Source organism: Sus scrofa, chromosome 2 (assembly GCF_000003025.6).
Source record: "Sus scrofa isolate TJ Tabasco breed Duroc chromosome 2, Sscrofa11.1, whole genome shotgun sequence".
NCBI classification, from domain to species: Eukaryota; Metazoa; Chordata; class Mammalia; order Artiodactyla; family Suidae; genus Sus; species Sus scrofa.
The window spans coordinates 8,538,580-8,565,185 of NC_010444.4; the positions used below are offsets into that span (position 1 = coordinate 8,538,580).

The window sequence follows — 26,606 nt, forward strand, 5'->3', positions numbered from 1 at the left end:
AGAGTTTCCAGATGCTGGAGGGATCAGGTAGAGAGAAAAGATAAATGTTGGAATTCTACTTACAGAGGTGTCCGTTGAAGGTTTTCTTGTATCTAGAAAACAGAGATTAAAACCCAGTAATAGTTCAGATGGAAACCATAAACATTAAACCGTATTTACCAGTCCACTCGGTAACCAATCCTTTTGGTAGCTTTTTAGGAAGCCATCAGTTTTCCCAGCAGGATTTTAAAATTCTTATTCAGTTCAGCAATATGATCCACACTTGTCAAAAGTCCTTCCTATGAAACTTCTTGAAGATGAAGTACTTTTGCAAAAGCATTTGAGTACAACAATAATTGGTCTGTAAGTGGCAAGACAATTCAAGGTTAAAGAGCTGCTTACAGTGCAACTGAAAAGAAACGGTTACTACTGAACATACAATTTAAGATAATTAGTAAAACTATGACTGATACCATTCACCAGGATATTTCAGAATTTTAGGAGTTCCATGTAATTTCTAGAATGACTGTGTGTGTGTATATATACACATATATATTTTTGTCTTTTTAGGACCACGCCCGAGGCATATGGGTGTTCCCAGGCTAGGGGTCTAATCAAAGTTACAGCTGCTGGCCTACACCAGAGCCACCGCAATGCCAGATCCAAGCCATGTCTGCAACCTACACCACAGCTCATGGCAATACCGGATCCTTAACCCACTGTGCTGGGCCGGGGATTGAACCTGTGTCCCAGCACTCCCGAGACGCCGCCAATCCCATTCTGCCCCAGTGGGCACTCCTGAAATCTGCATTTTAAAAAGATGGCAAGCGATAAAGCCTGAAAGCACCAAGTAGAACATTTTCCATCTCAAAGGCATGAGAAAGATATGTTCTCCCTGGGAGGTTTGGGGAGGAGTAAAAAGATTGGCGGGTTTGGGATTTTTTTCTAGAGCTACACGCCTGGTCCTATAAATGCCAGGTTTGTAAAATAACAAGTTTTTTGTTTTGTTTCCTTAAAGATTTGGGTGACCACGCCCACGATATCCTCAAAGGACTGAGACACCTATTCGCCTCTGGGGGAGAAGGCCTCCCCGCAAAACCCCCACTAGGTACCGAACACCCCCTATGGTCAGGTTAGCCAGACGGGTAGCCTTTCATGGGGGGAGTCCATTTACTAATACTTTTGAGAATCCTCCCTGGGTTTTAAGAAATTCTCTAACAAGGCCCTCCGTTCGGCCTTTGAGCTGAAAAGGCCCGCCTCCAGCCTCATGTGGTCCCATTTCTAAAGGTTTTTTTTTTTGAAAGTGAAAAGGCAGTTCCGAAGGTTACTAGAAGTACTGCCTCCCTGCCCCTTCCCGGACTTTCGAGGACTCTCCTGGCCACGGGCAGGGGGACCCCCCCCGGAGCTCAAGTTTTCCCAGTCCCCTCTGGTTATTCATTCCATGTTATGGTTCATAGATTTGCACGTTCTCCCCCTTTCTCTTGATGACCTTAGCTGGTGTTTGTCTCTTTGGAAAATTGTTTCGAAAACGTAGTATCTCCTAATATATGAATTACGTGTCCTTCAGTCTATACCATACTCCGTTCCCTTCTGTCTCTAGTGCTGCTCTTTACTTGTGATTCCTTTCGATTTGCTTTGTTGAACTTTTTCTACTTTTTTTGGCTGTGAGTCAATTGTTTTTCATCCTCAAGTCAATTATTATTAGCGTTGCTAGCATTCGGCCTCTGTCTGCCAGTGCCAAATTGAAAAGCAGAGACAGACTGTTGGGTAAAGGAGAGAAAGAAAAAAAAAATAGCTTTATTGCTTTGCCAGGCAAAGGAGGCCACAGCAGGCTAACACCTTAAAGACCATACCCCCTCGCCCCCTTAGAAAGAATTGCAAGGAGTTTTAGAGTAAAAAGGAGAAAAATAGGTTTTCGGATAGGAGTTGGGATTGGGACAAGCAGGCCTTCTTCTTTCTTTGGGGGAACCTTAGTCATCAAAGCTGGAGTCAGGGGATCTTCACGATGGGGTCTTCTGGCTTATTGCCTGGAATAACAGTACTTGCAAAAAGGGCAGATTGATCAGAGATTAGCGCAAACTAGGGAAGTTCCTGAAAAACATCATGTGCGCACCCTCTTTAACCCACAGGCAACTGTGCTCAGGGAGACTCATCTTTAGCTTATGGGTGATTGTGTTTAGGGTCCATTAGGTCAGGGAGAAGGACAAGGCAGGTCTCTAAGCTGTTCAATTTCAAAAAGACGCATAAGGCATATAACTTTTCTCTCGGGGGTATGAGGCACCTGCATCACTAGTAGAAATATTTAGGGGGATAGTTTTTGCTGGATCACTGTGTGAACTGAAGTTTGGCCCTTGGCATCAGCCTCTACGTTGAGTAAAAACATGAGTCACTGCAGCTACCAACCCACGGCACCCTCTGAGTGGAGCTCAGGGCAGAGACCAGGAGTGAGGCGCTCTGTGCTCTGGGAAAGCTGGAAGAACAGGCCTTCAGATCGTCAGGTAGTTTTAGAAGATTTTATGTGATAGGTTCCCAGGGGGATGGAGACAGACCCCCACCCCCCCGCATGTGGCTGATGACCTTGGAGCCCTGCTGGGGATGTGGGTATGGCCTGGCACAAGATCGACACCTTTTCCTGGAATGGGGAGCAGAGATGAACCACCTACAAGGGTTCACTGCCCTCTGTCATGGGACCCGACCACCTAACCCTCCTCACCTACTCCTGCTTTGGCCTCATACCCACTCGTTCCCGCCGTGACCTCCAGCCTCAGATCCTTTATAAGCCTAGCACCTCTTCACAGTCAGAGCTGGTACCATCTTGAGCTCAGCCCATGCCCCTCTGATGCCTTCATACATCTCTTTTTTGCCAACTAGGCCTTGTGTGTTCCTCCCTCAGCAAAGCCAACACTCATGTCTAGAAAAACATGAAAATCCTTCATGGTGATGTCTGCTCCTTGTGACTGGGAGTGACCTTCAGGAGGTCAGCAACAAACTTCTGTAAAATGGGTCTATGCTGTATGCACCCCCCACCCCCACCACCTATATCATGTCCCGATGTTCCCCCTTTTTCCTCCTTGGGTGGTATTTCAGCCTGGTTCTGTAGTTAAGGATAAAGAATATCTCCCAGGGTGAGAGCCAGGGAGTCCTGCAGGCTGTGAAAACTCAGACTCGGGATACTGGCCCCGATAGTGGACGTGCACATCAAAGGAATGATTTCAGGGAGCCCAGGCCTCTTTGGTCCCTGCTCCCTGCCCTTTGTTGCAAAAATTCCTCTATACCCTAGGTCCTCCCTCACCACCTGCCTCGGAGCTGTTTCTCAGGGCTACCTGAGATGCTGTCTCCCTGGGCTTAAGTCCTACTTTTGCCCCAAATAAAACTTAACTCTCAACTTTCAGGTTGTGTGTTTTTTCGTCGACAACTCTTTTTTAAAAAATCCCATAATCTCCTCCTCGCCGAAGCGTTTTTATTATCGTTTTCAAGGTATCTGCAATTTCAGTTGGTTTTTTCCTCTTTCAACAAAGAGATACTTAATAGGGGGTTTTACAATTTCCAGGAGGGAAGGTCTTTTTTTTTTTTTAATTCTGTGAATTTCTCATTTTCTTTAGGGGATCAGAGATTGTGGATTGTCATATTTCTATATCATTGAAATTACTGATTTTTCTTTGTGACCTAAGGTGGTATTGGGATATCATAATAAGTATATATTTTTGATCTCTGTACCTGGCTCCTGCCTAGAGTTCCTAAAAACCTTTGTAATTTCCTAAGAGGTAAAGGTGCTAGGGGCATCTTCCGTTCCCATATTTGATCTGTTCCTGACCCCAAACTCCCAAGTCCTTTGTGGAAATAAGGTGATGGAAACTCTTTTGTTCGAATGAGGCTCTCTACTCTGGGCGGGCTCTTGGATAGCTTTAGGATGGGGGCTGGCCCCCAGAAAGACCAAGCCATGATTAGAAGCTTGGAATTTTTGGCCTCATCGCCAGTCCTTGGGGGAGGAGGGAGGGACTGGAAATTGAGTTAATAATCCATCACACTTACGTGGTGACGCCTCCATGAAAATCCCTGAACTGAGAGGTTCTGAGACCGTCCAGGCGTGTGAACACACCCCTCCACAGGGAGAGGGTGGCACGCCAGAGCTCCTGGGTTTGGGAACCTTCTAGATGTCATCCTACATTCTTCTTCATCTGCGTGCTCAGCTGTATCCTTTATCATAGCGGTTTTCATATAACAAATAGGTAAATAGCAATAATTTCCTTGAGTTATGTGAGCTGTTATAACCTCAGGAGGGGGCCATGGGACCTCCCGATTTGTAGCCCAGGCAGACACAAGTGTGGGTAACCTGGGGTCCCCCACGTCTTTTGATTGGCATCTGAAGTGGAGGGAGTCTTGTCGAACCGAGCCCCTAACCTGTGGGATCTGACACGAACTTCAGAGAGATAGTGTCGGACCCTAAATTGAATTGTTGGACACCTGCCTGGGGTTGGAGAATGGGTTGGTGTGGGGAAAAACACATCTGGTTGCAGTGGTGTCCTGTGAGTAGACCTTAAAACAGAGGAGGGTTTCCTTTCACTAAGGGTATGAGTACATTTTTTGGTGTGGATTTTTCATGTTTTCTTGATGGGCAAACGTGTTCTGTAATATTAGATAGTAAAGTTCAGTGGCTTGATCATAAGATCTACCATAGTTTCTGCACTTTAAAGGTTGTCTGCCTCCTTTCTTACATTTGTCCTATTGCTATATGTCTCGTATTGAGAGAGGTGGTTAAACATCTATTATTTTAGCATTTCAATATTTGTCTTCTTTCAGAAAGGTGCCAGTGGTTGGTCAGTTATTTGGTGCATAGATATTCATAACTGTTCTATTTTTGGTGTTGGCACTAACCCCCATTCTTCCTTTTCCTGTTTAATTCTTTCTGGCCTGAATTCTGCCTCATCTGTTGTAAGGATTGAATATCCTGCGTTCTTATTATTTTCACTTCATAGGTGCACATTTGCTGATGGCTGTTGTTTCGCCACCTTCTGAATCACTTCGGGTGTGTCACTTGTAGATAGCACAGAGGTGTTTGACCTTGTGAACTGAATTAAAAACTGTTTTTATAAGTTATTGGAGCTAATTAAGATTTATGAGTATGCGTGTATGAATTTGTCTTTGTTCTTTCTCCATATGACATGTTTTATTACTTTTGCTATTTAACTATTTAATATTTTGTGTTATTGATTACATTTGTACTTGCGGCTTTTTAAACTACCATTTAGAATGTGCCATTTTATTTAACCCAAATTTTCATATTGGATTTGACAAATTTCAAGTTAGACTTTAAATCTTATCTCTTGTGAATACAATAACCAATGAATTTCTCACTATTCTCATCATCTCCTTTCTCCTCCTATCTTTTAAAAGCTGTTACGAGTTGAATCATGTTCCACCAAAATTCGTAAGTCGAAGTCCTAACGTTCAGTGACTTAAAATGTGAGTTATTCTGAGAATTCTCAGAATTGACTGCAGGTGAACTAGTTAAGAAGAGTCATACCACAAAATTTTCATTCAAAAAGATACGTGTACCCCTGTGTTCATAGCAGCACTATTCACAAAAGCCAAGACATGGAAATAACCTAAATGTCCACGGACAGATGAATGGATTAAGAAGATGTTGTACATAAACACAATGGAATACTATTCAGCCATGAAAACAAAATAACGCCATTTGCAGCAACATGGATGCAACTAGAGATTCTCATCCTGAGTAAAGTGAGTCAAAAAGAGAAAGACAAATAGTATATAATATCACTTATACGTGGAACCTAAAATATGGCACGAATGATCCTATTTACAAAACAGAAATGGATCACAGACACAGACAGACATGGTGAACAGACTTGTGGTTGCCAGGGGAGGTGGAAGGGAGTGGGATGGACAGGGATTTTGGGGTTGATAGATGCAAACTATGACATTTAGAATGAATAAGCAATGAGGTCCTACTGTACGGCACAGGGAGTACATGGGGCAGAACCTGACAGAAGATATTATGAGAAAAAGAATGTATATAGTTGTATGACTGGGTGACTCTGCAGAATTGACACAACATTGTAAATCAACTATACTCTCATAAAAAAGAATAAATTATGCTTGGGGAAAAATAAATAGAAACCTTTAATATCCTGCAAAAAAAAAAGAGGTCATACCAGAATAAGATGGACCCCTAATCCAACATGACGAGTGTTCTTATACGAGGGGGAGGTAAGAACCCAGAGGCACGTGAATAAGGAGACCACCATCTAAAAACCAAGGCAGAGACTGCGGTGATGCAGCGGAAGCCAAGAAGCCTCAAACACTGCCAACCAAACTTCCAGAAGCTGAGAGGGGCTTGGGACAGATTTCTCCCTCACAGCCCTCAGAAGGTCCTGATCTTGCCACAGCATTTATCTCAGGCTTCTACGTTATAGACTCGTGAGGCAGTAAATGCTGCTTAAGTCACTTGTGATGCCGTAAATGTTGTTTAAGTCGACCGCTTTGTGGTGTTTTTGTATGGTAGCCCTGGGAAACTAACGTAGAAGCATTATTTCTTTGTTGTGAGAATGCAGACTACAATATAAACATAAGGAGTTCCTGTGTTGCCGTGAGCTGTGGTGTAGGCGGCAGCTGAGGCTCAGATCTGGCATTGCTGTGGCTGTGGTGTAGGCCAGCAGCAACTGTAGCTCTGATGCGACCCCTAGCCTGGGAACCTCCACATGCTGTGTATGTGGCCCAAAAAGCCAAAAATAAATAAGTAAATAGAATGAAATATAGACATAAGGTAGATAACATAATAGTTCATCCTCATCCTGGCCTTCTCTTTAGTTTGTTTGTTTGTTTGTTTGTTTGTTTATTTATTTATTTATCTATCTTGTTTTTAGGGCCACACTCATGGCATGTGGAAGTTCCCAGGCGAGGGGTCTATATTTTTGTCTTTTTGCCTTTTCTAGGGCCACTCCTGTGGTACATGGAGGTTCCCAGGCTAGGGGTCTAATTGGAACTGTTGTGGTTGGCCTACGCCACAGCCACAGCAACGCCAGATCTGAGCCACATCTGCAACCTACACCACAGCTCACAGCAACACCCAGATCCTTAACCCATTGAGCAAGGCCAGGGATTGAACTGGAATCCTCAGGGATACTAGTTGGATTTGTTTCCACTGCACCACAATGGGAACTCTGCAACTGATTTTTGTACGTTGATTTAATATCCAGCCACATTACTGACTTTGTTTATTAGTTTTCACAGTTTTTTTTTAATGTGAAGTCTTTAGGCTCTTCTATAAATAAAATACAATCATTCAAATCATACTAAATTTCTTTTCTAAGCCCAATGAAATAATACTAGAAATCAATAACAGAAAGAAAACTGGAAAATTCACAAATATGTGGAAATATACAACAGCCACTTGAACAAGCAATGGGTCAAAAAAGAAACAAAAAGGGAAATTAGTTAATATCTGGAGACCAACAAAAATGAAAATACAAGATACCTAAACCACGTGTGCAGCAAAGCAGTACCGAAAATCAGAGCAATAAGTACTTTCATTAAAAAAGAAGAAATATTGAGAGTTCCCACTGTGGCACAGTGGGTTACCGATCCAGCTTTGTCTCTGTAGCGGTTTGGGTTGGCTGCTGAGGTGCAGGCTTGATCCCTGGCCTGGCCCTGGTTAAGGATTAAGTGTGGCTGCAGCTGTGGTGTAAGTTGCAGCTGTGGCTTGGATTCTATTCCTGGCCCAGGAATGTCCATATGCCATGGGTGTGGCAACAACAACAAGAGACTCAAACAAACAACCTAACTTCACACTTCAAGGAACTAGAAAAAAACCAAAGCCTAAAGTTAATGAAACATTAAAGATTACAGAAGAAATAAATGAAATAGAGAATAGACACAATAGAAAAGAAACCAAAACCAAGTTTTTCTTTAAAAAAAAAAGTTTTTTGGCCATGCCCATGGCATGTGGAAGTCCTGGGCCAGGAACTGAACCCTTGCCCCAGCAATGACCAGAGCCACTGCAGTGGAAATGCCAGATCCTTAACCTGATGCAGCACAAGAGAACTCCAAAAACTAAGTTGTTTTTTTTGAAAAAATGAGTAAAACCAACAAATTTTTCACTAGATTAAGAAAAAAGGAGGAGTTCCCGTCGTGGCGCAGTGGTTAACGAATCCAACTAGGAACCATGAGGTTGCGGGTTCGGTCCCTGCCCTTGCTCAGTGGGTTAACGATCAGGCGTTGCCGTGAGCTGTGGTGCAGATCGCAGACGCGGCTCGGATCCCATGTTGCTGTGGCTCTGGCGTAGGCCAGTGGCTACAGCTCCGATTGGACCCCTAGCCTGGGAACCTCCATATGCCACGGGAATGGCCCAAGAAATGGTGGCAAAAAGACAAAAAAAAAAAAGAAAAAAAAGAAAAAAGGAGACAAATAAATGAAATTGGAAATGAAAGAGAGAAGACATTACCACTGATGACACAGAAATTAAAAAGGATCATAGGGCACTACTATGAACAAACATACATTAACTAATTGTGTAACCTATAAGATACAGATAAATTCCTAGAATCAAAGGACATGACAAAATCTGAATAAGCCAATAATGAGTAAGCATATTCAATCAGTAGCTTAAAACCTCTCAACAAAGAAAAGCCCAGGACTAGACAGCTTTACAGACGAATTCTACCAAACGTTTAAAAAATTAACACCAGTTCTTCTCAAAACTCTTCCGAAAAAATCGAAGACGAGGAAACACTCCCAAATTCATGTTACGAGGCCAGCGTTATTCTGATAACACTACGAAAAAAGAACACCAGTAATAGCAGATACATTTTTGGCCAGTATTTCTGATGAATGTACATGCAAAAATTCTCAACAAAATGCTAGAAAATATAATAAGACAGCTCACTAAAAGGAGTGTACATCATGACCGGGGGGATTTACGCTTGGCATATAAGCATGGTTCTGCATATCCGTAATGTGACACAATGAAGGATAAAAATCAAATGATCATCTCCATGGATGCAAAAAAGCATTTGACAAAAAAAATCACACCATTTTGTGGTAAAACACTAACAAACTAAGAATAGAAGGAAATTACCTTAACATAATAAAGGCTATATATGAGAAGCTCACAGCCAACATTACAATTAACAGAGAAAAACTGAAAGCTTTTCCTCCAAAATGAGGAACAAGGCAAGAATGGCCACTCTTGCCACTTCTATTCAACAGAGTACTGGAAGTCCCATCCAGAGCAATTAGGTAAGAACAAGAAATAAAAGGCATTCAAGACAGAAAGGAAGCTGTAAAATTATCTCTCTGGTTCATTTGGTTTATTTAACTTTATTCAGGTGGCTTTTTAAAATTTACTGTATGATCAAATTTTTAGTCGTTTCTTTCCACATAATCAGTTAATGCTATATTTGAACCGTACTTTATTTTCTTTAGTGATTTATTATGACATATTAAGTATTAAAATATTATGGTCTATTTGATGGATTTCTTTTCATTTAAAAATGCATCTGCTATTATTTTTTGTTTTCTTTTGATGATTATAGCTTATATTAAAGACTTACACATGCTTCTGCATTCAACAAACAGCTCAATCTACTCCACGTCCTCTTTTTCTGAGTCATATTGTTTATTATTTGTTTCTAGATAAAATTTGGAGCAATTTTCAAGATCTCATTGTAATTCCTCTACCAATTAGTCCTCTAAGTAATTGAGGAAAACACTTAATTTTTTAGGACTAATTAATTTTATTATGTAGAAGCATGCTGGGTTTCTACCATTATATAAATATTCTGATATAATTATTTTTAATGATTATATTTTTCTTCACATCTCTTATTATGATTAATTTGTATGCATTTCATATTTGGCAATTAGCACCACGATTGTAATCTATGTTTTTATTATATCTGTGGCTTTATTATTTTTCAATTTATTTTTATTTTTGTCTTTTTAGGGCTGCACCTGTGGCCTCTGGAGGTTCCCAGGCTAGGCATTGAATCAGAGCTGTAGCCACCAGCCTACACCACAGCCACAGCAACACCACATCCTTAGCCCACTGAGTGAGGCCAAGGATCGAACCCGCATCCTCATGGATGCTAGCTGGGCTTGTTAACCGCTGAGCCACTGTGGGAACTCCTCCAATTCTTTTTAGTATTTAGAAAAAAAAAATACATTTTTTCCTCTTTCTCTTCGATTAGTAGTTCTTTCCTGGAGTTCCTTAAAACTGTGTCACTTTCATGAAGCTATCTTCCTGCTCTGTTTTTCTTGAGTCGTTTCCCCTGGGACAAATACAGATAAACCAATAAGCAAGCAAACAAACACAAAATCAAAAAGACAAGGAAGAAGCATTTATGTCTTACATTTTTCTTTTCTCCTTTTTTAGAACAATCTGATCCTTTGGCCACCAATTTGGATTAAAACCGTAACCCCTGCCCTGACGGTTGGAATAAATCTTGTGAGGAAAAAGGCAAAACTCCCAGAGCAAAATTTGGGAAGGTATTTTGGATAGTTTCTCCTTTTGTTTTTGGACATCATCGCATTGGTTAAAGGAGTCTTCGGAGAAGGCAAGGGGAGCCCGGAAAGGTATCGTATCCTTTCCCAATCTTCATCATTTTAAAACCCCAATGTTTATACTTTTTCTCTCTTGTCTTGATATTTCGTTTCCAGGGAAAGCTGGGTGCTCTGAATCTTGCAGGCAGCATGCCAAGACTTCTTCCCCTGAGATATATTGTCATTTATGGGAGGGGCTCGTGTCCTCTCCCTTGTCTCCCACAGATTCTTCAGTGACCAGGGCAGATCACAGACCTATAGACACCAGGGCTCTCAAGAGCTGACTGCCCTCCCTGGCTGGGGGCTGCCAGGGTCTGAGGGATGAGAACCTGGTGTTAGGATCTGTGCACGTTTGTGAAACACCGGCAGGGTGTCTGGCACACTAGGGCACCTCTTCTGAAACGACTGGTGCAGGCTGGGCAGAGCTGGTCTGTGTGATGTAGGGAGCCTCACACGAGTCAGAGGTCACTGTCGCTAAACCAAAGGCACTGACCACATGGAAAGAGCTTATTAGGTCTACGCTTGTTTGGGGGACAGTGATTGCCACTCACGCTTTGCCCTCCTCATCACAGACCTGCAGGGTCTCGTCATCACAGACCCTAAGGGACCCTTGGGGGGTTCACTCACTTATTTTCCACGTCCTGGATGGAGTCAGGCAGAGGCTGATTCTTCGTTTCAGGAAGGAGTAGGACAGCAAAGCCAGCGAGGAGGGAGAAGATGCCACAGATGATCCAGGGCAGGGGGGGGGAGTACACTGTCAGGATCATCAAGAGAGGAGACAGGGCTGCCCCGGAACCACCAGCAATTCCCAGGACTCCTGAGGAAGTTGACCTTGGGGTGGAAGCAATAACACAAGAAGGTCTGATAAAAATCTGCACATGCCATTTGTGATTCTTTATTTTGCTCTGATTATGAGAGATGCAAAGCAGGGCAGAAGATCAACAACCCACTGTGGCTTTTGGCATTTTCTCTTCTGGTCACTAGCCATTTTTCCCCTCAAGTTCAGGTGCATTAAGTGCATTAGGAGACAGTTTGATCATTAAAAATAGACACTTACCCACAGCATCTACCCTTTGTGTGGTTTGGAAGGTTACACGAAAGGACTTCATCCCGTGCCCAACAAAAATCAGCTTTAAATCAACTTTGCTTGTACATTGTTGGCGTTTGTGTTATTGTAATCGATTGCTTTGGATAACTAACCGACCTTAGTGTTCTTCCCTCAACAAATGTTAATTCGTTAGGAAAGGTCTGTGTTGACCCTTAAAGAGTGTCCGTGAGTTTTCATACCTGAGGACAGTGGGAATCAGTTCTGCCGAATGGGAAACAAAACAGGAGAAGAGGGCAGAACAAGATCCTGCTGCCAAAGATGCCAACACCATACGCACGGCCTGCATTTCTGGAGAGAGGAAAACCAGTGAGGCTCAGGGAACCTGAGCTGCAGTAATTAGGATCCCCTTGATGACAGGTGAAGACGACCCTGTTGGAAGTGTTCAAAAGGCTAAGACATAGCAGACAAACTGCTCAGAGGCTGACCATGTGCAGGGCTTCATGAGCTAAGACAGGTGACTTATTTACATTTTGTGGCTTACGATGCATAAAAGGGTCTGAGTTATTTCATCAACGCCCCCTGCATATCTGAGATTTGGAGAAGAGGAGAGAGAAGGGGAGACCAGCAGGTTCTCTTTTGCAGTTATGTTGTTTCATGCCTCTTCTGCACTTGTGGGCAATTCTCTTTTTCTTTTTGGCTTTTTAGCCCCCCCCACCCCCCGCCCCCTGTGGCATGTGAAAGTTCCCAGGCTAGGTCAAACTGGAGCTGCAGCTGCTGGCTTACACCACAGCCACAGAATCGCCAGATCCCAGCTGCATCTGCGACCTGTACCACAGCTCTCGGCCACGCTGGATCCCCAACCTGGTGGGCAATGCCTGAGGTGTCTGAAAATCATCTCTATCTGCAGGAGTTAAAAACCTCTGTTCATATACAGTATTGCCATGGAACTAATATGGCAGAAGAAAATAATAAAAGGACATGGCTCCTAGGTTAATGGACAATTTGGAGAGTAGCCAGATTTAGAATAATGTTAAAGAATCAAAAATAAGGACTTACCATTGAAGGTACGTTTCAGTCAGTTTCCATCCAACTGAATAAAATCTCATGACAATGTGACAACATTGGAACTCTCTTCATTGTGTCCTTGCAGAGGATGTGATTAGAAGGTCTAGACCCACCATGCTTGCCATATACAGTGTGATTGGCCAAAGCTAAGTGATCAATTGCTCTGGCATAGGCCTGTGGCTACACCTCCGATTCGACCCCCTAGCCTGGGAACCACCATATGCCATGGGAGCAGCCCGAGAAATGGTAAAAAGACAAAAAAAAAAAAAAAAAAAAGAAAGATAGTTCCTGGGCTAGGAGTCGAACTGGAGTTACAGCTGCTGGCCTACACCACAGCCACAGCAACCTGGGATCCCAGCCGTGTCTGCAACCTACCCCACAGCTCACGGCAATGCTGGATCCTTAACCCACTGAGCGAGACCAGGGATTGAACCTGCAACCTCATGGTTCCTAGTTGGGTTTCGTTAAGCACTGAACCATGACGGGAACGCCAACATTTTCTTTCTTCAACTTGTGCTCTTTTCTCACCTTGAGGCACAGATGTGATGGCTATAACTAAGGATGACAGCAGGAACAGGAAAAGCATCTGGCTTCCTCGACGGCCCAGGTGATTCAGTGCCAAAAATGCACAATAATTGGCTGGAATGTTGATTAGGCCAAAGAACACCTGCAACAGGAAAATATTGCTCCCCAAGTGCTGAAGATGGAGGGACAGGGCAAAATAGGTCATCGTGTTTGCAAATCTGTAGTGAATAAGGATGAAAGACATGTACCATAAGGTTTAGACTGTAGCCCTACAGATTACAATCCTATTGACTGAGACATCCAGGGATAAATTATAAAGGCATCGTCTGTTTTGTAAACTCTTTCCTTGCAAGAGTATCACTTTAAGATGATCATAAAATAATCGTTTGATGATGGAGGTCATACTTGTTATTAAGATTTTTGGGGGATCAGGGAGTTTTGTTGTGGAGGAAACATGGAGCTTTCTAGGATTTTTAGCTTTTTTTCTGTCTTGACCTGGGTGATGGTTATATGTGGAAAAATTCATTGACCTCCCTGCCTGCATTTGAGTACTTTACTGGTTGTAATTTTTCTTCAGTGAAAATGAAGACAGGTGAAGACACTCAGAGCCCAGATCTCTACCATGGTTGGAGAGCTCAGCATCATCTGTGGCGATGAGCCTGGAAGGGCGATGTGAGAAAGAGCAGTCCTCGCTCTATGAGCAGTTCCATGGTAGTCTTTTCACACGCCTTTCACTCTTTCCAAACATAGCAATTACATTTGTGGCTTCCTCATGCTCTAGCTCAGATCTGTCCCTACAGCATGCCATAGCAATGAGATAACAAATACAACGTCGCTCACACACTGGGTGAAGCCCACCTCATAAAGGACATGGCACAGGTCCTTTTACGCATGTTGGGTGTGCGGAACAAGTCGAACACCGACGTTTTGGTCTGTGCTGCCTCCAGCTCCTCCTGCATGGTGGCTCTCATGATCTTCAACAACAAAAACAACAAACTGTTCAGTTGTCCCACAGTGGTAGGCGCAGGGGACAAGATTGATAACTTCCCTTCCGTTTACTGGAAATAGAGCCATGGAGGATGCAATTATGAGTAAAGACGTGTCTGAACGGTGAACTGGGGAGTTAAAGGGGCCTGAGGGAAATTATGCTGTGACAAGGACGTCTTCGCATGGGACTCAGTTTGCCTGCAGGACTTCAAAAGGGATGTAGAGGTTGGAAATCAGGTCAGGAAGAGACGAAAGGAAAAGGTACTTGGATGTCAGCCCAAAGTTTCATTTATACCACAGGGGCATGAAATTCTGGCAGCTGAGCTTGGTTCTCAGCTGGCTGCTTTTGGGAAATAAAGTAGCTTTTTTTTTTTTTTTTTTTTCCCCAGGAAGGAGAATAATTTCTTTGAGAGCCTTAATTTAGGAATTTTGGGTCAGCACCTCTCAGGGAAGTCCTAGCATGTGGTGCTTCCTTGAATAAAATGCCTCGAATGAAATCTGAGGACAAAATCAAGGGAGATCTTGGAGTAGAATGATTGACACTGACTTCATTACCTGATGTTATGTGATGGCTCTGCCATTTGTCAGGTGTGTACCTCGAGAAATGAAGTGAATATCTCTTAGCCTCAGTTTTCTTGTCATTAAAAAGAAGAATATGAATAAGTTGGAGAATCAAGGTTAGGAGAACAAAAAATAATGCCCTTTTCACAAAGATTTTCTGGGCCATATATGAAGTCACAAATGTGCATATCAATTTACATCTAGTACAGCTTGGGTCCTTATTCATTTATTAATCACATTTTATTTATTTTCTTATTGAAGTATAGCTGATTTATAATATTGTGTTAGTTTTGGGTGTCAGCAAAGTGATTCATATATATTCACATGTATATATAGTACATATAATTCATAAATATTTATATAGTACATATAATCATACAGGCATAATTTTTTCAGAGTCTTTTCCATTATAAGTTATTATAAGATATTGAATATTATGCCTTGTGTTGTACAATATACAGTGATTCATTTTTGCTTATCTACTTTATATATAGTAGTGTGTTCTCTGTTAATCCCAAGCTCATAATTTACCCCCTCTTCCCTCTTTGGTAACTATAAGTTTGTTTCCTATGTCTGTGAGTCTGTTTCTCTTTTGTAAATGGATTCATTTGGATTAATTTTTAGATTCCATGTATAAGTGATATATAATATTTGTCTTTATCTGGCTTACTTCAATTAGTATGATATCTTTAGGTCTATACATGTTGCTGCAGATGGAGTTATTTTGTTCTTTTTTATTTATTTATTTATTTTTTGTTCTTTTTAATGGCTGAGTTATATTTGATTACACACACACACACACACACACACACACACACCCTATATCTTCTTTACCCATTCCTTGTAGATGGACGAATTAGGTTGTTAGTTGCTTCCATGTCTTGGCTATTGTAAATAGTGTTGCTGTGAACATTGAGGTGCATGCATCTTTTCAAATTGGTTTTCTCTGGATATATTGCCCAGGAGTAGGATTGCTGCATCATGTGGTAATTCTATTTTTAGTTTTTCAAGAAATCTCCATACTTATCTCCATAGTGGCCGTACCAACATTCCCACGAACAGTGGGGAATTTACATTCCGATGAAGAGTGTACGAGAGTTCCCTTTCTCCACACCCTCGCAAGCATTTATTATTTGTAGATTTTTGACAGTGGCCATAATTACTGGGGTGAAGTGATTGCTCATTGTAGTTTTGATTTACATCTCTCTAATAATTAGCGCTATTGAACATGTTTCCATGTGTCTGTTGGCCATCTGTACATCTTCTTTGGAGAAATATCTATTTAGGTCTTCTGCACACATTTTTTGATTGGGTTTATTTTTTTGATATTAAGCTGTAGTATGAGCTATTTGTATATTTTGGAAATTAACCCTTTGTTGGTCACATCATTTGAAAATATTTTCTCGCAATCTGTAAGTTGTCTTTTTATATTGTTTTTGGTTTCCTTTGCTATGCAAAAGCTTTTAAGTTTAATTGGGTCCCATTTGTTTATTTTCATTTTTATTTCTATTACTCTAGGAAATGGATCTGAAAAAGTATTGCTGTCATTTATGTCAAATAGTGTTCTGCCTGTAATTTCCGCTAGGAGTTTATAGTTATATGGTCTTACATTTAAGTCTTTAATCCATTCTGAGTTTATCTTTGTGTATGGTATGAGAATGTTCTAATTTCATTCTTTTATGTGTAGCTGTTCAGTTTTCCCAGCAACACTTTTTGCAAAGACTCTTCTCCATTGTGTGTTCTTGCCACCTTTGTTGTAGATTAACTGACCATAAGTGTGTGGTTTTATTTCTGGACTTTCTTCCCTGTTCCATTGATCTATATATCTGTTTTTGTGCCAGTGCCAGACTATTCTGATAACTGTAGCTTTGTATTATAGTCTGAAACCAGGGAGCCTTATTCCTCCAGTTCTGTTCTTCTTTCTCAAGTTTGTTTTGGCTATTTGGGATCTTTTGTGTTTCCATATAAATTGAAAATTTTTTGTTCTAGTCCTGTGAAAAATGCCATTGGCAATTTGATAGGGATTACATTGAATCTGTAGATTGCCTTGGTTAGTATGGTCATTTTAACAATATTAATTCCTCCAATCCAAGAGGATTGTATATCTTTTCATCTATTTGTGTCATCTTGAATTTCTTTCATCACCATCTTATAGTTTTCAGAGTATGGATCTTTTGCCTCCTTGGGTAGGTTTATTCTTAGGCATTTTATTCTTTTGATATGATGGTAAATGGAATTGTTCCTTTATCTTTCTGATATTTCATTGTTAGTGTATAAAAAATGCAACAGATTTCTGTATATTAATTGTATCCAGCAACTTTGATGATAGCATCTTTAGACTATTCTAGTATAGGCATTATATCATCTGCAAAGAGTGACAGTTTTACTACTTCTTTTCTGATTTAGATTCCTTTTATATCTTTTTTCTTCTCCAGTTGCTATGGCTAGGACATCCAAAGCTATGTTGAATAAAAATTGTGAGTGTAGGCACTCTTGTCTTCTTCCTGTTCTTAGAAGAAATGCTTTTAGCTTTTCACCAATGAGTATAATGTTAGCTGTGGATTTATCATATATTGCTTTTATCATGTTGAGGTATGTTCCCTCTGTGCCCATTTTCTGAAGATTTTTTTAAATAAAAAATGGACGTTGAATGTAGGACTGTAGTTTTCTTGCTTCTGATGTCTGCCCCCTGGTTGGTGAGGTTGTTCTAGAGGCTTGTGCAGGCTTCTTGGTGGGAAGAGCTAGTGCCTGCCTCCTGGTGGGTGGAGCTGGGTCTTGGTCTTCTGAATGAGCAGGGCTGTGTCTAGGGACATATCTAGAGCTGGCTGTGGGCTCAGGAAGTCTTTATTCAGCCTGTCTGTTGATGAGTGGGGCTGTGTTCCTGCCCGTTTATTGTTTGTCTTAAGGCCTCCCAGTACTGGAGGCTACAGGCCATTGGGTAGGGCCAGGTCTTGGTGTCAAAATGTTAGAATCTGAGAGAGCTCACCCAGATGAATGCTCCTTGATACGCCCACCACCAGGATCTATGTCCTGAGGGTGTGCCACGGCTACCCCCTGCCTCCCTAGGAGACCCTCTAAGAGCAGTAGGTAGGTCTGGCCCCTCCTATCAAGTTACTGCTTTAGCCCTTGGTCCCAGTATGTGTGAGATTTTGTGTGCACCCTTGAAGAGTGAAGTCTCAATTTCCTCCATTCCTGTGGAGTTCCTGCAATCAAACCCTGATGGGGTTTGAAAGAAAGATGCTCTGGAGACTCCATTCCCAGTGCTGGACTCCTGGGGCTACAGTACATGACTTGGGGCTCAGAACTCCCACTCCCACTCCTGTGAGAGAACCTCTGTTATAATTATTCCCCAGTTTGTGGGCTGCCCATTGGTATGGGGTTTGATTATACTGTGAGTCTGTCCCTACTAGTATCGTTGTGGTTCCACCTTTATGCCTTTAGTTGTAGAGGCTTTTTCTGGTAAGTTTAGTCTTTTTCAATGGTAGTTGTTCTGAAGATTGTTGTGATTGTTGTGTTCATGAGATGAGGTGAGCTTATGTCCTTCTACTCTGTCATATTGGCCATTCTCCTGAGTGTGACCTTTCTGAAAGGAGACACTGTGCACTTTTTGTGTCTTGTCTGTCATAGAATCTGTTACTAAGTAATCATGGGGCATATTTTAAAGGACAGAGGAAAAGATGGAAAAGGATCTAGGGAAAGAGGCTGCTGGCCTATGCCACAGCCACAGCAATGCAGGATCTGAGCCACGTCTGTGACCTACACCACAGGTCATGGCAATGCTATATCTTTAACCCACTGAGCAAGGCCAGGGATCGAACCTGCATCCTCATGGATCCTAGTCAGGTTTGTTAACTGCTGAGCCTTGAAGGGAACTCCTGGAAGTTGTACTTTTTAAAATCACAAATTACTAGTGATAGTTAGATAGCAAAATTTTTAATGCAGTGTAGTTGAGAAACTGAATTTTTTGGATGGAAGAGAAAACTCCAGAGGATTCAGTAGAGAAATTTGCATTAATCTCTCACAGTTACTGTATTGCTCACAATCACATAAATATGCCATTATTGGTTTTCTAAGGATTGAATCTCAACTAAATATTTTTCTTATCGTTTGATTGGGATAAGATCTTTGGAATAAGGGCATTTCTAGTAAAGTATGTGGAGTGTCTAACTCAGACTGGGCTACTGCGGAGCATGAGTACTTAGGTTTCTGCTGGCAAGGAAGCATTTATGGAAATAGTGATAAGACTGAAAAAGTCTGGACAAGTCACAGTGGAGTAAGAGGAGAAAATTAGGCATAACAGAGATATAGAGAGCAAGAGAGTGTTTAGAATAGACAGAGATTAGGGATTCCCAGCTGTGGTGCAAGGGTATTGGTGGCATCTCGGCAGCACTGGGATTAGGGTTGATTCCCTGCCTGGTGCAGCGGCTTGGGTCAAGACTGCAGCTAGGATCTGATCCCTGGCCCAGGAACTCCATTTGCCACAGGGTGGCAGAAAAAGAAAGAAAGAAAGAAAAAGAATATACAGAGTTTAGAGCAGAAGGAAGTTAGATAAGACCATAGTTACATAAAATTCAGAATCAGTAGAATATGATGAGCGTATAAGGAGGAAGATTTACTAGATGATGAAGGCACTGCTCGAAGACTAGAAAAAGGCATCTTCCAGGGGCTGGCTGATTGGAACAAATCTTACCCAGATAGTGCCTCTAAAAGTGTTGCCTGAGAAATACAGGCGGTTGAAGGTGGGCCACTTTCTCCCTAATCCTCACGCTTCCATGGGGAGATTGGAAAGAGGAACGGTCTTGCCTGTTCTATACATCTCTTAGATGCCCATAGAGGACTAAGGTATTTGGTGAGTGCAGGACAGAGCATGGGCATGCTGTGGTGCTCAGAATGCCTTTTGAAAGAGATTGAATTTGAGTCTGCTGTCTGGGCCACACTATACATTTTGCAGGGAAGCCTCTGCACCTGTGGGAAAACCTGTCACTGATGAGTAATTTTGATTATGGGATAAAACACTAACAAACTCATTGTCATTGGATATTTATTTGTTCATTTATTTATTTCCCCCAACCTTATTGAGGAAGAATTGACAAATATAATTAAAGCATGCCACATGATGATTTTATACATATTATATTTAATATATGTTATATGTATATAATATACATATATTTTATATATATATAGTGGAATGATTACCAAGATTAAGGTAATTAACACAACATCACATCACATAGCTAATTCTTTTCTTGTGTGTAAGACTGTTTCAGATCTGCTCTCAGAAATACTCTCAACGATACTGTTATCATTAACTATCGTCACCATGCTACACATTCAGTTCCCAGAACTTATACTTCACATAAGTGAAAGCTTATACCCTTTGACCTGCATCTATCTCCCCGTTTCTCCTTTTCGCCTGCCCCTGGCTACCATCATTCTATTCTTTGTTTCTCTGAAACTGTTTTTTTTTTTCTTTTTTTTCAAATTGCACATATAAGTGATATCATACAGTATTTTTTTGTCTGGCTTATTTCACTTAGCATAATACCCTCGAGGTCAATCCATGTTGTTGCGGATGGCAGGATTTTTTATTTTTTAAAAAAGCCTGAATAATATTCCATTGCCTGCGTATGTGTGTATGCCACCTTTTCTTTATTCATTCAACCATCGAAGGACATTTAGATTATTTCTATATCCCGGCTATTGTGAAAATTGCTAAATTAACATGGATGTGCACATCTCTCTTTGAGATACTGATTCGTATCCTTTGTGTATACACCCAGAAGTAAACTTGCTGGGTCATATGACAGTTCTGTTTTTATTTATTTATTTATTTTTAATTTTTAAAAATTTTAATTTTTTTTTGTCTTTTTGCCATTTCTTGGGCCGCTTCCGCAGCATATGGAGGTTCCCAGGCTAGGGGTCTAATCGGAGCTGTAGCCGCCAGCCTGCGCCAGAGCCACAGCAATGCAGGATCCGAGCCTCGTCTGCAACCTACACCACAGCTCATGGCAACGCCGGATCGTCAACCCACTGAGCAAGGGCAGGGATCAAACCCTCAACCTCATGGTTCCTAGTCGGATTCGTTAACCACTGCGCCACGACGGGAACTCCATGTTTTTATTTTTTTGAGAAATTGCCACAACATTTTTCACAATGCCTGTACCGATTCACATTCCCACAAAAAATGTATGAAGTTTTCCTTTTTTCCACGAACCTTGTGAACATTTGTCTCTTGTCTTTTTGATAATAGCCATCGTAGCGGATGTGAGGCACTGCCGCATTGTGGTTTTAATTTACATTTCCCTAATGTTGGTGATGTTGAGCACCTTCTCAGATGCCTATTGGCCCTTTGTATGTCTTCTTCAGAAAAGTGTCTATTCAGATCCTTTGCTCATTTAAAAATTGAATTATTTGTTTTGCTATAGAATTGAACAGTTTCTTTATATATTTTAGATATTAACCCAATCAGATATATGGTTTGATACCATTTTCTCCTATTCTGCAAGGTGCTTTTTCAATTCATATTTATTTTCTTTGCTGTGCAGAAGCTCTTAGGTTGTTTGTTTGTTTGTTTTGTTTGTTTTAAGGGCTGCACCTGCAGCATATGGAAATTCCCAAGCTAGGGGTTGAATCAGAGCTGCGGCTGCCAGCCTATATCACAGCCACAGCAACACAGTATCTGGGCTGTGTCTGTGACCTATACCACAGCTCATGGGCAATGCTTGATCCTTTAACCCACTGAGCAGGGCCATGGACTGAACCCACATCCTCATGGATACTAGTCAGATTCGTTACTGCTGAGCCACAATGGGAAGTACAGAAGCTCTTTAGTTTGATGTAGTTCCACTTGTTTATTCTTGCTTATGTTGCCTGTGCTTTTGGTATCTTATTCAAGAAACATTGCCAAGATTCATGTCCAGGAGATTTTTTCCCTTGTTTTCTTCTAGGAGTTTTGTTTTCAGGAAAAAAGCTTACTGACATTTAAGTCTTTAGTCCATTTGGAGTTAATTGTGAGCTGTATAAGATTTCACCACTCAGTTCTTTTTGCATGTGGTTATCCAATTTCCCCAACACAATTTATTGGAGAGACTATTCTGTCTTCATTGTGTGTTTTCTGTGTCTTTGTTAAAAATTTGTTGAACAATTATGTATGGTTTTGTTTTCTGGGCTTTCTATCTGATACACTGTTCTATGTGCCTGTTTTTATGCCAGTACCATACAGTTTTGATTACTATAATTTTGTAATATAGCTTGAAATCAGGAATGTGATGCCTTTAGCTTTGTGCTTTTTTCAGGATTGTTTTGGCTGTTCAGTATCTTTCATGAAACCATGCAAGTTTTAGAATAGTTTTTTCTATGTCTAGAAAAATGTCATTGAAATTTTGATGGAGATTAAATTAAATTGTATATCACTTTGGGTAGTATGGGCATTCCACAATATTATTTATTCCAATTCAATGACATGGAATATCTTTCCATTTATTTGCATCTTTAGTTGCTCTTATAAATATTTTATAGTTTTCTGTGCATAGGTTTTTCACCTCCTTGCTGAAATTATTCTTAAGCATTTTATTGTTTTTGATGCTAATTGTAAATGGGATAGCTTTCCTCATTTCTCTTTCAGATAGGAGTTGTTAGTGTATAGAAATGTAACTCATTTCTAATGTGGATTCTGTATCCTTCAATTTTACTGAATTTGCCTATTAGTTTTAACAGGTTGTTTTAATGGAGTCTTTAGGACTTTCTACTGTATAAAATTAGTAAACAAATAAACAGAAACTTCAATTAAATAAAGTTGAGAGACCAGAAGGGGAGCTCCCACACTTGATGATAGCAGTAGAGTCCAACAGGAAGAAGAAAAATTCCTTTCTTGGGAAGGATTGAGCCAATGAAGCCATAGACTCTCTGTTAACTGTAGCCTACCTCACTCCCTTTTCCTCTCTGTAAAGGTGTTTTCTCTCTCTTGTAATGTGGGAACTTGCATGTGGTTCACCATGGCTACAGATACCGAATCACAATTCTCTGCTGATACTGAAAAAAAACCCCTTTTCTAGAGAAATATCTGGCAGTCTATATGTTTTAGGTCAACCCTGTATATATAAAATCATATCATCTACAAGTGGAAGATAACTTTACTTCTTCTTTTATGATTTTGATGCTTTTAATTTCTTTTTCTTGCTTAATTGTTATGGATAGGACTTTCATATTATGTTGAATAGAAATGATGAGAGTGGTCATCCTTGTCTTGTTCTTGATCTCAAGGAAAACTTTTAACTTTTCACCATTGAGTATGATGTTAGCTATGTTATGGGTATGTCTTATACGGCCTTTTTTATATGGAGATACATTCCTCTGTACCTAATTTTTGAGAAATTTTGTCATGAAAGTGTGTTTAATTTTGTGGCATCTTGATTCCAGAGAGGGGGACACAACAGTGACTGAGGTTCTTGGGGACAGGTCTCACCCCTCTGACAAAGTCAGCCCTATGGAGGAGACAGTGTGGCTGGGACTCCAGGTATTTCTGACAGCTCTGATCAACATTGGTGAAGACTGTGGGGGTCTTCAGTAGCAAAGGCTACAAATGTCCATAGTGGTGAGGATTGCAAGGTATCCTGCTCCCCTTTTCCTTATGAAGTGAAACTCCTTCATGGAGATTGCTCCTGTCACCAAGCTACTTTGGACTGGAGCAGGGAGGTGATGCAGGTAAAATGTTTTCTACAATTTTTTAATGCAGACATCCTTGATTTTTGAGCTCTGTAGTGTTTCCACTGCTTTGTCATTGTAGTCCAAGCTTTCCCAGAGCTATTTTTTTTTTTGTCTTTTGTCTTTTTGTCTTTTGTTGTTGTTGTTGTTGTTGTTGTTGTTGCTATTTCTTGGGCCGCTCCCGCGGCATATGGAGGTTCCCAGGCTAGGGGTTGAATCGGAGCTGTAGCCACTGGCCTACACCAGAGCCACAGCAACGCGGGATCCGAGCCGTGTCTGCAACCTACACCACAGTTCACGGCAACGCCGGATCGTTAACCCACTGAGCAAGGGCAGGGACCGAACCCGCAACCTCATGGTTCCTAGTCGGATTCGTTAACCACTGCGCCACGACGGGAACTCCTCCCAGAGCTATTTTTGTTAGCTTGTTTATTTATTGTTTTTATGGAGGAGACAAGTGTTGTCACTTCCTTATCATCCATCCTGCTGATAATACTCTGTTGCTAGATTTTTTTTTTATTTTTTTGTCTTTTTGTCTTTTCTAGGGCTGCACCCATGGCATATGGAGGTTTCTAGGCTAGGGGTCTAATCAGAGCTGTAGCCACCAGCCTACACCAGAGCCACAGCAATGCCAGATCTGAGCCACATCTGTGACCTACACCACAGCTCATGGCAACGCCAGATCCTTAACCCACTGAGTGAGGCCAGGGATCAAATCCATGTCCTCATGGTTCCTAGTCAGATTCATTAACCACTGAGCCACAATGGAAACTCCATGTTGCTAGATATTTAAAGTCACATCTATTATTCCAGTTTTCACTGGAGTGAAAAACATAACATTTTTGCTTTCCACATTTCTGAGAACTTCAATTTTACCTCAGCTGTTTGTGATTTGGAAAGAGGAGATCAGTTTTATGTACTGGGCTCCTAGATACTCAAGGCTTGATCAATCAAGAAGTTGGTATTTTAGTGGATATAAGTGGATCAAATTTAAATTATGATTGTCCAATGCAGGTGTATCAGGTAATTCGTCAGATGGAAGTTAAAATTGGATTAAGATCACTAATTGCTGAATTATCTTTACAAAATTTAAAAAAGTAAATGACATTGGATACTTATATATTCAGAGAATCCATTTCCTAAACCAAGTTTCAGTTGTTCCTCTTGTGCAATGCTCTTTCTTACCCTGGTACTGAGGTGATTGTCAGCTGCCTTTCATTTTGATAATGCATTATTCTTTCTTGCTTCCAACTTGTTTTCACTTGTTTTTGTTGTTTTCCTGGCCCCTGTAAGATCAAATCTTACATTCTCTGGATTGAGCCAAACTGGTAGGCTAAATGATAGATTTAGGCCCAAATCCAAAGATAGTTCCTCAGAAGTGATCTGCTACAAAATATTTTCATATAAGCTAGGCATATACTGATGAAGTTTTCTGAAATCCATAGGGTTCCACCAATTTCAAGGTCTTCCTTTTAATTTTGGAAGGATGTACCAACATGTTCCCCATCATATCAAGGACCCTCAGTTCTATTATCTCTGTGTAACAGCTTCATTTGGGGAAAACTTTGGTTTCTCCCCACAATCTTCAGTGGGATCTTAACATTCAGAAGCATTTTGTTTCTCCTTATTGAAATCTTTTTAAAAGAACCTCTGATTTTTTTGGAGTATAAGAACTTCCTCTAACTATGCCTGCCATTGATCATGTTTCCAGATATGCTGTATCTATCTTCTTGGACAAGCTAATTATTAATTTGCTTTTTCCAATAAAATGAAGGTAGTGCCAATAAAAATCAATTCGTTTTTGATTAAAAATTTCTACTATAGAATGTGTACCTGTATGTGTAACTGGGTCACCATGCTGTACAGTAGAAAAAAAATTGTATTGGGGAAATAACAGTTAAAAAATATTTCAAATAAACCTCACTGAAAATCTAAGTAAATAAATAAATAAATAAATAAATAAATAAAAATTTCTACTAATTTCCACTCATATCTATATGAAAGTTACTTGAAGGCTGGGACCCTGACTTATTCTGTTATTCATAATCAAGCAACATGTCTCACACACTATAATTTTGGTAAGTACTTTATATTTGTGCTTGACATGATGAATGATGCATTTAATGGTCCATAGTGTTATCTGCCTTCCTTACTTAAGGAGGAAAATAAAAAAGAAAATTACTTCTTTGAGGCATATCTACTCAGTTTTCCCCTTAGGACTCAAAATAAGTAGAACGTAAACTCCATGAAACAGAAATTTGGACTGTTGTGGTTGCTGCCATATTTCAAGGGATAGAACAAAGCTTGCCTTAGGCAGGCACTCAGTTAATAGCATAGATGAAAGAGTGTGTGAGTAAATGAATAAATCTGTGAAGTTCTTTATTCTCTATTCTGAATGGTCACTAAGTCTTCCTTCTGACTTTATTACCCTGAAAAAAAGGCAATCAGAACACTAAATTGGAAAGGATAAATTAATTTTGGTTACTTTCCCCTAACAATTCCAGTTGTTAATAAGTGCTCTTTTCCTCTGTTGAGTAAAATATCTGTGTTTAATACTATTAGCAATGGTACCTTCTCTTCCAATGCTGACTCAAACAATGTTGATGCTCATTGAGAAACAGGACAGTGATGTAGGAAGACTCACAACCACTCCTGTGATTTTACTTTCCATTCTTCTTATGGATACAAACAAATATATATGTCTTGTCTACTTCCTATAACAAACTCCAATCCTCCTTACCTCCATGGTTAGGGTGTCATTGACATTCTTCTTTCCATTTCTGTGTGCAGCTTTTCTAAGTTCTTTTAAGCCCTCCTTGGGTTTGTTGGTAACAAGCAGCCACCGAGCAGATTCTACCAGCCACCTGATCAAAGAGCAGGGCAAAAGTACAGTCAACTCTCAATTGTCCATTTTCACAGAGCCTTTGTTAGCGATGTCTTTCCCCTCTAGTCTAATGCCAACTTGTTGGATTATACCAATTATATATTATTAATAAATAAATAAACTTACATTCGCTTGTATCATAACTGGAAAAAAATGAGAATGACCTTTCTATGCAGTATACCTACCAGGACTGAGATTTGGTAAGAGTCATAATGACTTTAAAAAATATATAGTTCTGGAGTTCCCATAGAGGTGCAGTGGAATCAAATCCGACTAGGAACCATGAGGTTG

At 40.7% G+C, this 26,606-nt stretch overlaps 1 protein-coding gene and 1 long non-coding RNA gene across 4 annotated transcripts in view; one reads left to right on the plus strand and one right to left on the minus strand.

Annotated features, from left to right (window-relative positions):
- LOC110259242 overlaps window positions 4,028–26,606 on the plus strand; it is a 42,684-nt gene continuing 20,105 nt past the window's right edge. Inside the window, exons 1-2 of the long non-coding RNA XR_002341449.1 lie at window positions 4,028–4,208; window positions 10,373–10,572. This is a non-coding gene — a long non-coding RNA (uncharacterized LOC110259242). The remainder of the gene's footprint in view (window positions 4,209–10,372; window positions 10,573–26,606) is intronic.
- Window positions 7,171–26,606, minus strand: part of LOC110255291 (solute carrier family 22 member 9-like) — a 30,698-nt gene continuing 11,262 nt past the window's right edge. Inside the window, exons 5-10 of one of the 3 annotated variants that reach the window (XM_021082908.1) lie at window positions 26,172–26,295; window positions 14,036–14,151; window positions 13,181–13,395; window positions 11,827–11,935; window positions 11,167–11,370; window positions 7,171–10,268 (exon numbers count right to left, since the gene is read on the minus strand). In XM_021082908.1, coding sequence (XP_020938567.1) covers window positions 10,208–10,268; window positions 11,167–11,370; window positions 11,827–11,935; window positions 13,181–13,395; window positions 14,036–14,151; window positions 26,172–26,295 — 829 coding nt within the window. In that variant the 3' untranslated portion in view covers window positions 7,171–10,207. The remainder of the gene's footprint in view (window positions 10,269–11,166; window positions 11,371–11,826; window positions 11,936–13,180; window positions 13,396–14,035; window positions 14,152–26,171; window positions 26,296–26,606) is intronic. The other 2 variants (XM_021082909.1, XM_021082910.1) reach the window with 2 other exon arrangements.